Source organism: Sceloporus occidentalis, unplaced genomic scaffold (genome assembly GCF_023333645.1).
Source record: "Sceloporus occidentalis isolate IW3139 unplaced genomic scaffold, rSceOcc1.0.p SCAF_6, whole genome shotgun sequence".
Lineage (NCBI taxonomy): Eukaryota > Metazoa > Chordata > Lepidosauria > Squamata > Phrynosomatidae > Sceloporus > Sceloporus occidentalis.
In genome coordinates, this window is record NW_028316986.1 from 49,539,232 (window position 1) to 49,553,683 (window position 14,452).

At 42.6% G+C, this 14,452-nt stretch overlaps 1 protein-coding gene across 2 annotated transcripts in view; it reads right to left on the reverse strand.

The window, feature by feature from the left end:
• DAAM2 (dishevelled associated activator of morphogenesis 2) overlaps positions 1–14,452 on the reverse strand; it is a 306,075-nt gene that overhangs the window by 105,831 nt on the left and 185,792 nt on the right. For both annotated transcript variants that reach the window (XM_089529577.1, XM_089529576.1), the window contains exon 6: positions 1,324–1,657. In XM_089529577.1, coding sequence (XP_089385703.1) covers positions 1,324–1,657 — 334 coding nt within the window. The remainder of the gene's footprint in view (positions 1–1,323; positions 1,658–14,452) is intronic.

Genomic DNA, 14,452 nt, shown 5'->3' on the forward strand with positions numbered 1-14,452 from the left:
TAATTTATTCATGTTTTCCTGCCTCTCCCAATGGATCGAGGCAGAATTAAAGCTCATTAAAATACACAATAAAATACATTGATAAAATAAAATAATAATTAGCAATTAACAGTTAACATTTAAAGCTGGCTCATCATCAGGTGGAAATTCAAAAGCATTATACAATGATCAGAAAGATGTGGGGATATCTCTTACACAGGTCAGGTGGGTAGACTTGCCGGAAGAGATCCGTCTTAAGTGCCTTCTTAAATGCCTCCAAGGAGGCAATAAGACGGATCTTCTCCGGAAGACCATTCCACAATTTTGGAGCAGCTACAGTAAAGGCTCTTTGGGAAGTCGATGTGAGCCTAGTTGGTTGATGTTCTAGTACGTTCTTCCCAGTTATTCTGAGAGTGCAGGACCGATTATGCAGGGAGAGACATTCCCGTAAGTAACTCGGGTCCAAGCGATGTAGGGCTTTAAAGGTAATAACCAACAACTTGTATTGCGCCCAGAAGCTGATCGGCAGCCAGTGAAGGGATTTTAGAACAGGTGTAATATGATCAAATCTGAACAAAATGGTGACCAATCTGGCTGCCACATTTTGAACCAGTTGAAGCTTCCGAACTTGGTACAAGGGTAGCCCCATGTAGAGCGCATTACAGAAATCAAGACAAGAGATTACCAGTGCATGTACCACTGCTACAGCTAAAGTTGTATATGTTCTTCCCTTGCTATTCATGCTCTTCCTCCCCTGCACTCACACCAACTTTTTTCTTGCTCTGAGAAATACCAATTAAATTATTGTTCTGAGAAGTTTCACTTAATAAATCATAGTCATTATTATAACTATTTGTAGTAACAACACTAACAGTAGACATACGACAATTAGACAGATTAATGGAAATATTGTAATGAAATTGCAGGAAGCTGGGATTGGATGATTCAGTGACAAGCCCAAGTTTGACTGCATGGAGTATGAAAAAGCCCTCTAATGTATAGTAACATTGTGATCTGCAACACTATGATACAAACCTTTGAATCATGACATGCCCAAAGTATCTATGGAGTTGTCAAGTTTATTTTCACCATGTTTTATTATGTTTTCACACTCTAGAGGGGCATCTCCACTGGTAAAGTATATTAATATGCACTCAGCAGAATATCTGTCTTTACACAGGCAAAAGAGTACAGATATGAATGAATGCAACAGTGCAGGTATGTCCCTCTTTAGTTGATGATTGCTCATTCTGTCTTATACACAAGAGAAAATAAAAGAAGCAAAAAACCCATTGTAAAAGTAACGTAGCTTGAGTAACTGTTTGCATGCTATGATGATTTTACCTGGAATCTTGTCCTCTCTGCTGCATAGACCTGGTAGTGAAGCATGGCCTGCAGAACTTTTTTGTGACCTCCTGGCACTAAGCAAACAGCCCCAAGGATCTCCAGTACAGCGATCTTGGTTTTGATGTTCTCAGTTCGTAAACTCTGAGAGATTATATTGATGCTTTCTGGATGGGCCAGGACATGTGCCCGTCCCTGGGAGTTGTTCATCAGAGCCTTTATGCACCCTATAACGGATGTGTGTATGCGGCTCTCTGAGGTCTCATAGTCCATACTCTTCAGAAAATTCAGCAAGCAGGTCAGACCATCCAACTCAATGAATCTTGTGACAAACCTGAATGGAGGCAGCAGAAGAAAGTAAGGTCAAGACATCTTGTGTAAGAGGCCTAAGGTTAATGAAAGAAACAACTGCTTTCCATATTACTTCTAAAACAAAAACTGGAGGAACCTTAAGGAACCATATGTGTAGCTGAAGATTCTTCCAAGGATTTTAGCAGTGCTGTAATACAAGACATATGCAGTCTGGTGCATTTCTCCTAAGGGATGTGAGCATGAGTCCAGCATTGTATGCTTAAGGAGCTCTTTTCAAGTTATTTGAAATGTTTCCCTAGGAACAAAATGCTTACCTGAGTTATATAAGACAATTACTACATAGATAAATTTAAGGGGTGCTTTGGTATTCTATTCTCACTGGCACCAACACCGGTCATTTTGCCTTTCTAATAACACTTAGCTTTTTGCTATATTTTTCATGTATAGTAGATATCTGAGTAGTACACCTTTGTAACTAACCATTATAATGTACTGTAGCTACAAAGTCGACAGCTGCTTGATTAAAAGATTGATCCCTAATGGAAATGCAATGTGCAAATTGAAGACCAGGAGAAAGTCTGGTTTTCTATTTCTTTGTTAAGCCTAAAAATTACATTAACACTCAGCATATTGTATGTCACTGTTGTCTTGTGCTTAAAATAAATATTTCCATCTACAGAAACTTATGGTCAAAACACTGACTCACCTAACCATCATCTATAAATACTGAATGTCCTCCAGTTACTACTGTTTACAAAATTGGCATTGACCAAATCATAGTTTTTCAAACCTTATTTCTTTTTGAACAATGAATGATTACATTCCTCAAGGGACCAATGCCACAAGGACACTGAATCCTATCTTTCAAAGATCTTTCTTTTAGGCTAACAAATTCTCAGTCATAGTTCATTTAAAAGCAAGTTCTTAAAAATTATATGAATTTCTCATGGGGAAAATAAATCTAAGGATTAGGGACAGCTCACATGAGCAACAGATCACATGATAAAATTACTCTTGGCCAATATCCACTGATTGCAGTGGATCCACAACACACAGCTCTCCCAGAACATCTGTGCAATTGATCTAGGTGGCAAAGGCAAAACAGTCAGTCAGGTGATGTGAGCTGGAGTTTCGGTGTCAGAAAAGCTCACTGGGGAAGAAGTAAATGCTGCTTCTAGAAGGTAGAGGATTCCTTTGCCTGCTTAGAGTCATATATATGAGAGGGAGAGGGAGATACTAAAATCTTGCGAGTCTGGTGTGGGTGGCAGGAATAATATTTTCTGCCTGTATTAGAAAGGCAGTTATGGTGAAGAGAAAGCAAGTGGCTAACAATGATTTGGGTGCTGGACTACAACTGTGGAGATGAGGGTTTGACTTGAGCATAAAATCCTCAGTTTCAGAGGATGGCAATGGCAAACCACTTCTGAAGAAACTTGCCAAGAAAACCTCTGAGAAGTCACGTTAAGATCATATAAGTCAAAAATGACTTGGAGGCATACAACAACAGTAACAGTGCCAAAAGCAGTAACTGCTAAGCTTACAGCAGCACAATGAAAACAAATTTTGTAGCATCTTAAAACATGCTTATCATTGAGGACTGAGTGGAAAGATAGAAATCAGTGAGCACATTTTGTGTAGGGTTTTTCTGTTATGTTCTGTCCTTTGTTTTTGCTTTTTTGGTGCAGCTAGTTACTTTACAGGAGACATGTTGCCTTTTTCCTCTTGTGCCATCTGCATCTGCTGCAGAAGATACAGCAAAGGTCTCACTCGTGATGTGCCTGATGGAGAAGGCACATCAGAAGAACAAAGTTCTAACAAGTTGTTTTCTGTCTCTGTAATCCTCTGAAGAAAAACTATTGCTGAATTGCAAGCCAGGTAATCCCAGGAAAGCAACCCTGAAGTAACTTGAGACCTACTTGTATTCAGGATTGTGTTTCATCTTGGAAAGTACTCTTTCAATCCTGCAGTCTGAAGTGACATATACTGTATAGTCTCATGTATAAATTTAGAAAATTTTAGTCAAAAAGTTGACCCAAAAGACCTGCGTTGACTTATCTATGCATCAATGTGTGCATTTTGACATGTCTCCATTTTCTTAATCCCACCTGTGCCTGGTTGCTTCCCCCACACATAGCACAATCACAATTTACTGTAGTTCCCTCCTCATCCATCCAGCCTTTAGGGTGAGCACAAACAGTATGCCTGTTGGAATTTTGTCTTTTTCTAAGTCTCTGGCATCATTTTCATTTGCTTCATCATTTACACCCTTTGTTACATGCCCCCAAGTTTTACCCTTGACTTATGCATGGGTCATATAGTTTTGGCCCCCAAACTTGCCCTTGATTTTTACATTAGCTCAAATTATAGTTGAGTATGTATGGTAGTTCCTTTGCTGTTTGTCTGTATGCTATAGGTTTGTGGATGGAAAATGAATGTCTCATTTACTATTACCAACATTGCAACCTAGCAAAAGGCCTGAGTACATTGTGGTAAAAAAAAAAAAAACCAGCTATGCTTGGTAACAAAGTCTGACAACCTCTGGAGACTCAGAGCAAACAGGTTTATCTCTTTTGGGAAAAATCCAACATTAGCCTTACTTATAGCAGAACCAATGAAATCAAGTCAATGTGATAAGTACAAGTGACTTAAGGTGCATTGATTTCAGTTGTCTAAGCAGAAACAACAATTGTTAACATTTACTCTTGTGCTCAATAAAATGGACAACAGAATTCAGAAGGGGGATATTTTCAGAAGATCAGCTGGCTCTGGCATTGGTGTTGCATCTGTATAGCATATTCAATTCAAATATTTGTAGTCCCAAGATTTGGCAGCTGCAAATCATGAAGCTCCCAACATCCCATTGTTTTGGATTGCCTCCTTAACATTAGATATAAATAATACTATTTATAAGCCTTGTGTTGACTCCCATATTATATAAACAAAGCATAATATGAAGGCTGGATGTGAGATATGTACTTTTTGTTCCAAAAAGAGAAATTTGAGAGCCTACAGAGAACATGGGCCAGACTAACTGGCTTATCATTTCTCTCTCTCTTCTTTCTCTCTCTCATTTTACTAATTTTATACAATTGGCTTTGTCCAAAAACCAGGCAAAATCAAGACCTTATAGAGTAACAGAAGGTTCACAATGAGGTTTGGTATCTGTTCAAACTTGAAATGGTCTGTGTATGCAAGCCTTGGGAGTAAACACACACTGCCACAAATGTTACACAGAAATGCATCAAATGGCAGTGATATGCTAATCACTCCTTAGAATGACAGGATTCCTTTCCAACTTTAGCTGACACAAGCAACAAGAAAAACATTTTTTAAAAAAGGCCTTCCATTTCTCCTATTATATTTCTTATTTCCAGAAAAGGCAAACTTTTGCTTTGAGTACGACATGTGGAAGTTTTGAAATCCCTTCATCCCTGGTCTAACTTGCCAATATAGTATTTCTGGTATATTGATTATTAGTATTGGTACTAGTATTTATTTATGTATGTATATTCTGGCTTCTTCCAAAATTGGAAATCAAGGAAGCTTACAATTTAATACAAAGTGCAATTTAACTAAAAACTTGCAAAAGACAGCTTTAAAATAGAATTAAACTATGCACATATTAAAACAATTTAAAACATATATCAAAACATATATGCCCTGGTGGTGCAGTGGTTAAATGTCTATACTGCAGCCACTAACTCAAAACCATAAGGTGGTGAATTCAATACCAGTTCAAGCTTGACTCAGGCTTGCATCCTTCCAAGGTCACTAAAATGAGTACCCAGATGGTTGGAGGCAATTAGCTTACAGTTGTAAACCGCCTAGACATTGCTAGTTCCGTATGAAGTGGTATATAAATGAAGCTGTTTGTTTTTTAATATATATATCTAAAGAGGACAACATGCAATTAGAAAACAGTTCAACAAAAACAATATCATACCTACTAAAGCTCTTTCTTTAATAATCTTTAGTTGTAAAAGGCAGAATTAAATAGTCCTCACTTCCTATTGGAAGGACTGCAAGGAAAAGACCATTTTGTATAACAGACTGGTTGTGAGAAGTTGCACTGCTAGCAAATGCCATGGATGTACACAAAATGGGTTATCCCTAACCTCTCCATTGTCATGGTTGTGCAGGCTAAGTGAAGTGAAACCTTTGGACCAGGAGGTGTGCATGACACTGAAAAATTCTGGACTTCAGGCCCCACCTTAAGTATTCAACAGAATATGTTTTATCTATAAGAGATGTTAAAATTATCTAAAAGGTAACATGGCAAACCAAAAGCAAATTAAACAACCCATTTCCCTCTCCTTTAAAAACCAGGTAAGAATGTCTTTCTGATAGAGAGGGTATAAATAAAGCTTTTACTTATTTATTTAATTTTAAAGTGTGGGAATATTTCTGAGGAACAAGAAAAGTAACTTTCTAGATGTTTCCTCTCCCCTTTTTAAAAGCATTGTTAATGTGATTTTAAATTTTGCTCCTCCTATGACTCCCCGGCCAGTACTCTGCCTATTCTACCTACAAGGAACAGCAGCACAGCCTTCCCATATGTTTCTATCCCAAAATTTTTATAGTCACTATTGTTTATGGTTCAGACTAACAGGAAAGAATCCACTTCCTTCCAATCATTCCCTTCATTTTATTGTGGGTTTGTTCCTAAACAAAGTGATTGGACCAGTCTGTTAATGTTGAATTCTGTCTAACTGAAGGATACTTCAGCTTCAGAGAGGAGTAACTACAGGTGGGGCAAGAACCATATTTTTGTGCAACATACCACACTGCCCTGGAAATCACCCCTAAGTATCTTCCATCTTTTTATTCCCATGCAGTAGGAATAGCCAGCCCACCCCCACCCCCACTTTCCTTTCCAACATTTCAAGGAATAGATGCAGCTGGCACACTAGTTTTAGTTGAGTAAATGCACTTCTGGCCACTGCTGAAACCTGGGCATCCAGGCTCAGAGTTGAGTCCAGGAGAATACCCATGCTGTGGACCTAAGATTTCAGGGGGAGTATAACCCCATCCAACACAGTCTGAATTGCTATTCCAGGATCTGCCTTTTGACTGACTAGGAACACTGTATCTTGTCTGGATTAAGTTTCAATTTGTTTGCCCTCATCCAGTCCATCACTGACTGCAAACACTGGTTCAGTACAGACAGCTTCCTCAGAATGGGATGGAAAGAAAGAGTTGGGTGTCATCTGCATAGTGGTGGAACCGCACCCCAAAATGGACTCTCCTAGCGGTTTCACGTTGATGTTAAATAAACTGGGGGAAAACACAGAACCCTGTGCAACTCCACAGGCCAACAGCCAGGCAGTTGAAGAGGAGTCCTCCAACACCACTTTCTGACTTTGCCCCTCCAAGAAAGATCAGAAACACTCCATAACAATGTCCCCAAGTCCTATTTCAAAGAGGGAGCCCAGAAGGATACAATGGTCAATGGTACTGAAAGCTTCTGAGAGGACCAACAGGACCAACAAGGAAACCCCCGGATCAGTTCACCAAGGCGACCAAGCTGTCTCCATCCCATAGCAAGTCCTAAAACCAGACTGAAATAAATCTAAATAATCAGTTTCATCCCTTATCCACTACATTATACCACTTTACCCATTTCAATTGTTTGTTCTCTCCTCAAATTGAGTGGGCTGCAAGAGTTTGTTGGGGAGGGCTACAATGCAATCCAAAGCCTACAATGTTTCTACCCCATTCAAATGAAAATACTTTCAGTGGCTGATGCTGTGTGCTGGATTTGTTCCTAAGTGAGGCATTCATACAACTGTTCCTCTCAAAGGTTATTTTCATCTTTTTCTAAGGAGAAATCTGAGAACAACACAAATCTTGGGTTCTCACACATCACCTCAGTCTGAAGGCAAACTAACAGCAATTGAACTGAGCTGCACCGTGAACTTGGAATTTTCCCTGACCACCCAACCTGGAGAGATGTTGGGAGGTAGTGAAGGAGCGCAGGCTGCCCCAAAATAATGTAGCTCAGTTTGTTTTTTCTGTCCCTACAATAAACAGGTTACCCGCATTTGAACCCTAGATAGACCTTAGTTGAGACTTGGCTCCAGAAAATAATGAGTGAATAAGCCCTTAATAAAGTGACTAGGGACAGTTCAGAAACAACCCAAGGATAGATGTAGAGAACAATGTGAGGACATTTGATAGAGGCACAAAACTCACAGAAGCAAGAGTGAAGCCAATGTTTAAAATGTTGGTGTCCCATGTGGGTGCTAAACCATAGATGGCTTCTTCCCTTATCTATACCACATAGGTCAGTTGATGCCCAAATCCTCATCCTCTTCCCAGTCACCATAACTCTTAGACCTTTGAAAAGTGTGATCTTAGAAGCACAATAGATTCTGCAGATGAGCTTCATTTGCTATAATGAGTCCAACACAAAATTTAGGTTTCCTCAATGCAAATTTTCGCTTTCTTTTCCCACTCCCCCTACATTTTTTGGCAGTGGATACACAGTATCATAATAAAGTCAGCAAACCACATAAACTCCATACAAAGTTGGCAATTGTTATTCAAGGATTTATAAGTGAACCACATAAACTCCATACAAAGTTGGCAATTATTATTCAAGGATTTATAGGTGAACAAACTGTACACAGTTATAAATATATTCAAGTTTAGAACAGACACTATTTGTGCATGGCCACCTAGGGACTGCTGTTGCAACCTCAGATTCTGCCTGCTGTGTGACTTCATGGTTTACAACTAGTATTATTATTATTAAGGAATTGATGAAGAGACCCTCAACAGCAAACTTTCTGCTTCAGTACCAAGACAGCATTTTGAAAGGCTCCATATGAAGCTGCTCACGAAAGGGATGGCCATGGGCCCTCTGCTGGAGCCTTTCCATTAAAGAAGGAACCGGCGTACTTATCAGGCATTGGCATGTGGCCCACTTGGCAACTAGCAAATTGAGTCACTGGAAATTAGTTGAGACATGGGGACTTAACTCAAACTTTGGCTTGGATATAGCTTTTTTAAAAAGTCCTAAAAGTTACAGTCAACAATTTAAAAGCTAGACTTTATGTGACAGTTTGTGGATGCTGGTGCTGACACTTATTACAGCTGTTATAAACAGAGGAAATAAATGCCTCCTGCCAAAGTAATGCAGGGCTTGTTTGGACAAAAACTTACCCTTGAGTGGAGATTTCCCATGCTCCACTCTAACAGACTTCATAAAGGGAGCCTGTCTTGTTAGAAAAGACTTTTGTCGCATAATGGAACAGGAAAGCTATAGAGTTATGCTGGTCACATGTTTATTATAATGTGCACCAAGGAGATATTTTTCTTATCTCTTAGGCTTAGTAGTTACTATCAGTAGCATCATAAGTTGATTAATGGGTAAGCAGCTGAAGCAAGACAGTAAATAAATAGTTTCACACGTTGAAAAAGCCTATTATACACCTTCCCTATCAGGATGTCTTCTCCAGCCCCTAATTATTTTTCTCTCCAATATAACAGATATTTGGGGTGCCTACCAGGTTCACTGTTGCCAATTAAGTCTTATACAAAGCCTAACTGCAGTGTGGGAAGGGTGATTTTTCAGACTGGGGAAGTCACAGCACTGAAGATAGAACTGGTTAACCCTTTTCTCAGCAGCACACACCACAACTGCCTGCCATGTTGCAATCGGGTTTTTAAAAGTCCTCTATTGGTGCTGCAGAGATTTTTTCAGCCCTTTTTCAGGGGAATCAAAGTGTTGCAGGTGGAATAGATCTTCCATCCTGAGTAATGGTGCCTTCCATAAATGCCCATACATTGCAATTAGCCTTTGGCCTCAAGTGGCACTAACAGAAGCTTTTAATAAGTGTCACTACTGTGGGTAAGTACAAAGAGGACAAATTTCCTGTCTCCAATACTGATTGCAGTAGAGGGCAAGATGGAAGCTAGTGAACCAGATGAAGAGCTCCCACAGGCTGGTTGTGACTTTATAGTTGGAGGGTCCACATATCTGGTCAAGCAGGAGTGGGCAACATAGAGGGTCTAATAGCTACAAAAGGGTAGAAGTCTCTAGTTAAGTAAGGTTTGTGAAACTCTGGTATGAAAGGACAGCTGGAAGGTTTAGAATTACACTTACATGTTTTCTGAGCTTCCATTTAAGATGGGTGATAAAAGAGCAGCCCATGGACCATGTGCATCCTTAGGGCCATTTTCACAGGAGTCCAGGGCCCTCTAGCCTGACCAAATTGTGTGCAAAAATGAACTTCTGGTTTAGTTTCTGGATCAATAAAGGGCTCTCTTGGGCATGAAACAGCCCAGGGAGGCAAAAAAAAAAAAAGAAAAAAAAAGAAAAAAAAAGAGCTTTGCACTTCAGGTTGAAATATTACCTCAAAGAGAAATGATATTTTTTTTTCACAGACATGGCATCTATTTTCTCTGTTTTTTAAAAAACAAATTAAGGGGAAAAAACATATACACTGGTGCCTCGGGATACGAAATGATCGGGTTACGAAATTTTCGGGATACGAAAAACGTGGATTGGAAAAAACTGTTTCGGGTTACGAAATGTTTTTCGGGTTACGAAATTCATTTCGGCGCGAAATTCAAATGATGCAAAGTGCAGCTACAGGCTTTCCAGGGATTTCCAGGGCTAACGGAAACCTAAGGGGGCTGGGTTAGGGGTTAGCTTTGGCGCGAATTTTGAATTTCGTTAGCAGCAGTGATTGGCTTGAGAAATCAAGCTGATCAACTGTATTGGCTAACGAAATTGGGGGGGTGGCCTGGCTTGAGATACAAAAGCCGGCTTCCATTGCCCTGCTCCTTTGTCTGGCCCTGTGGACTGTGTGAGGAAGAGTTGATATTCTGAGCTCTGACTCTTTGGTTCCACTTGAGGTTCGGACTTTTCCTGGCCTTTGGACTTTTTCTGCCTTTGCCAGGTGTATCTTCGGATCAAGACCGGCCATCAGGAATTTCTCTACAGGTAGGTTGATGGATTTTTACCTTCTTCTTGTGGGGTGGGGTGGGGTGAGACAGTGTGACCATGCTTTTGCTGTGGGGTGCTGGTTTTTTTTTTTGTGTGTGTGTTTTCAAAGTGTGGATTGTGGGTTTTGCTACTGGCATGTTCAGATGTGTGGATTATGGGCTTGACGTGCTGGCTTGCCTTTTTTGGCTTTTTTTCCTTTTAGGGTGGCATGTTCAGATGTGTGGATTATGGGCTTGGGGTGCTGGCTTGCCTTTTTTGGCTTTTTTTCCTTTTAGGGTGGCATGTTCAGATGTGTGGATTATGGGCTTGGGGTGCTGGCTTGCCTTTTGTGGCTTTTTTTCCTTTTAGGGTGGCATGTTCAGATGTGTGGATTATGGGCTTGGGGTGCTGGCTTGCCTTTTGTGGCTTTTTTTCCTTTTAGGGTGGCATGTTCAGATGTGTGGATTATGGGCTTGACGTGCTGGCTTGCCTTTTGTGGCTTTTTTTCCTTTTAGGGTGGCATGTTCAGATGTGTGGATTATGGGCTTGACGTGCTGGCTTGCCTTTTGTGGCTTTTTTTCCTTTTAGGGTGGCATGTTCAGATGTGTGGATTATGGGCTTGACGTGCTGGCTTGCCTTTTGTGGCTTTTTTTCCTTTTAGGGTGGCATGTTCAGATGTGTGGATTATGGGCTTGACGTGCTGGCTTGCCTTTTGTGGCTTTTTTTCCTTTTAGGGTGGCATGTTCAGATGTGTGGATTATGGGCTTGACGTGCTGGCTTGCCTTTTGTGGCTTTTTTTCCTTTTAGGGTGGCATGTTCAGATGTGTGGATTATGGGCTTGACGTGCTGGCTTGCCTTTTGTGGCTTTTTTTCCTTTTAGGGTGGCATGTTCAGATGTGTGGATTATGGGCTTGACGTGCTGGCTTGCCTTTTGTGGCTTTTTTTCCTTTTAGGGTGGCATGTTCAGATGTGTGGATTATGGGCTTGACGTGCTGGCTTGCCTTTTTTGGCTTTTTTTCCTTTTAGGGTGGCATGTTCAGATGTGTGGATTATGGGCTTGACGTGCTGGCTTGCCTTTTTTGGCTTTTTTTCCTTTTAGGGTGGCATGTTCAGATGTGTGGATTATGGGCTTGACGTGCTGGCTTGCCTTTTGTGGCTTTTTTTCCTTTTAGGGTGGCATGTTCAGATGTGTGGATTATGGGCTTGACATGCTGGCTTGCCTTTTTTGGCTTTTTTTCCTTTTAGGGTGGCATGTTCAGATGTGTGGATTATGGGCTTGACATGCTGGGTTTTTTTTTCTGTTTTCAAAGTGTGGAGTGTGGGTTTTGAAACTTTGGCCATGGTCCCATGTGGGCCAGAGAGTCCCACCATAGGGTGGCATTTTCAGATTTTGGGTTTCTGGCCTATGGGCTTGTGTTCTTGTGTGCTTTGGCCATGGCTGTGATGATTTGAGAGTGTGGGGTGGGACTTTTGCAAGTTTGGGCCAGAGAGTGTGACCATGGGGGTGGGGGTGGTTTCCAATTGTGGCTTTTGCTCAGTGCCTGTGCCTTTTGTCCTTTTTAGGCTTGAGCTATGGCTCCCAAGCCAAGCGGTGAGAAAAAGAAGAGGGCTCCCTTGTCCTTGGAGGACAAGAAGGACATCATCGCCAAGCACGAGAGGGGCGTGCGCTTGGTGGACATTGCCAAGGAGTATGGACGAAACCCTTCGACAATTGGCACTGTCCTCAAGCAGAAGGAGGCCATCAGAGCTGTTGTGGCTCCAGCGAAAGGCGTGACGACGATTGCCAAGCAGAGGACACCGAAGCACGAGGAGATGGAGCGCCTGCTTCTCCTCTGGATCAAGGAAAAGGAGCGAGTCGGGGACACTGTGACCACCTCGGTCATCTGCGAGAAGGCCATCACCATTTTCGAAGACCTGGCCAGCAGGGAGGCAGATGAAGGAACTTCTTCGCAGGAGGAGCCAGCCACCCCGGACTTCAAAGCATCACGTGGCTGGTTCGAGAAGTTCAAGAGGAGGACCGGGATCCACTCTGTCGTCCGTCACGGCGAGGCGTCCAGCGCAGACCACCAGGCCGCCGAAGCATTCGTCGTCGAGTTCAAGGCCATGGTGGAGGAGGAAGGCTACGTCCCGCAGCAAGTCTTCAATTGCGACGAGACGGGCCTCTTCTGGAAGAAGATGCCTCGCCGCACCTACATCACCCAGGAGGAGAGGAGACAGCCAGGCCACAAGCCTATGAAGGACCGCTTCACACTTGCGTTGTGTGCCAATGCCAGCGGGGACTGTAAGGTCAAGCCCCTGTTGGTGTACCACTCTGAAAATCCAAGGGCCTTCAAGGCACACAACATCCAGAAGGACAGGTTGCCAGTGATGTGGCGCTCCAATGGCCGCGCATGGGTCACACGCCTCCTTTTCGTCGAGTGGATCAACAGTGTCTTCGCCCCGACAGTGAAGCGGTACCTGGAGGAAGAAGATTTGCCCTTGAAGTGCCTCCTCCTCTTGGACAATGCTCCTGCGCACCCGCATGGCCTGGAGAAGGACATCCTTGATGAGTTCTCCTTCATCAAGGTCCAGTTTCTGCCACCCAACACGACCTCCCTCTTGCAACCCATGGACCAGCAGGTGATCGCCAACTTCAAGAAGATCTACACAAAGCACATGTTCAAGCGTTGCTTCGATGTGACGGAGAGCACACAGCTGACCCTTCGAGAGTTCTGGAAGCAGCATTTTGATATCGTGGTGTGCTTGAAGATGGTGGACTTGGCCTGGCAGGAGATCACCAGGCGCAACCTGATTGCTGCGTGGAGGAAGCTGTGGCCTGATGCTTCTTCCTTGGAAGGGTCACAGTCCGAGGGTGCTGAGCCAGGTGAAGAGGAAGAGGTGCACGAGATCGTCTCCATCGCAAGGTCCCTGGGACTCGACGTGGACAACGAGGACGTGGAGGAACTCATCGAGGAGCACAACGAGGACCTGACAACAGAGGACCTGAAGGCCTTGGCGGCGATGCAACACTCGGCCGTGGATGAGGACGTGCTCCATTTCGACAGGGGCCAGGAGGAGGAGGCTGCGGGGGCATCTTTGCCAACGGCAGAAATTAAAGACATTTTGCGGCAATTCCACAATGTGTCTTCATATGTGGAGAAGCACCACCCTGAGAAGGTGCTCACCAGCCATGCCATTGCCCATTTTGATAATGTCTGCCTTAGCCATTTTAAGAACCTGCTTAAGGGCCGGCAAAAGCAGACATCCTTGGACCAGTTCTTCACTAGAGAGGGAGAACCGTCATCCAAGAAGGCAAAAGGTGACCCTTAAAAAAAAGGTGACCCTTAAAAAAAACACCAAATTCTTTTTAAAAAAATGGTTAACTTTGTTAAATTGGTGGCATTGGCTAAATTGGCTGAATTGGTTAAATTGCTTGAATTGGCTAAATTGGCTGAATTGGTTAAATTGCTTGAATTGGATAAATTGGCTGAATTGGTTAAATTGCTTGAATTGGATAAATTGGCTGAAGTGGTTAAATTGCTTGAATTGGATGAAGTGGTTAAATTGCTTGAATTGGTTTAAATTTGGCTTTTTGGGCTGCCCCTCTCCTCCTCCTCCTCCTCCTGCCTCACTCCGAGATGCCAGGACCAGATGCCAAGACCAGCAAAGATAAGAAAAACACTTTTGTATGGTCATGGATGTGATGATTTGAGAGTGTGGGGTGTGGGCTGTGAGTTTTGCAAGTCTGGCCTTGATTTGATGCGGGCCAGAGAGTGTGACCATGGGGTTGCTTTTTTAGATTTGGGGTGGTATGGTCATGGGTGTGATGATTTGAGAGTGTGGGGTGTGGGCTGTGAGTTTTGCATGTTTGGCCTTGATTTGATGTGGGCCAGAGAGTGTGACCAT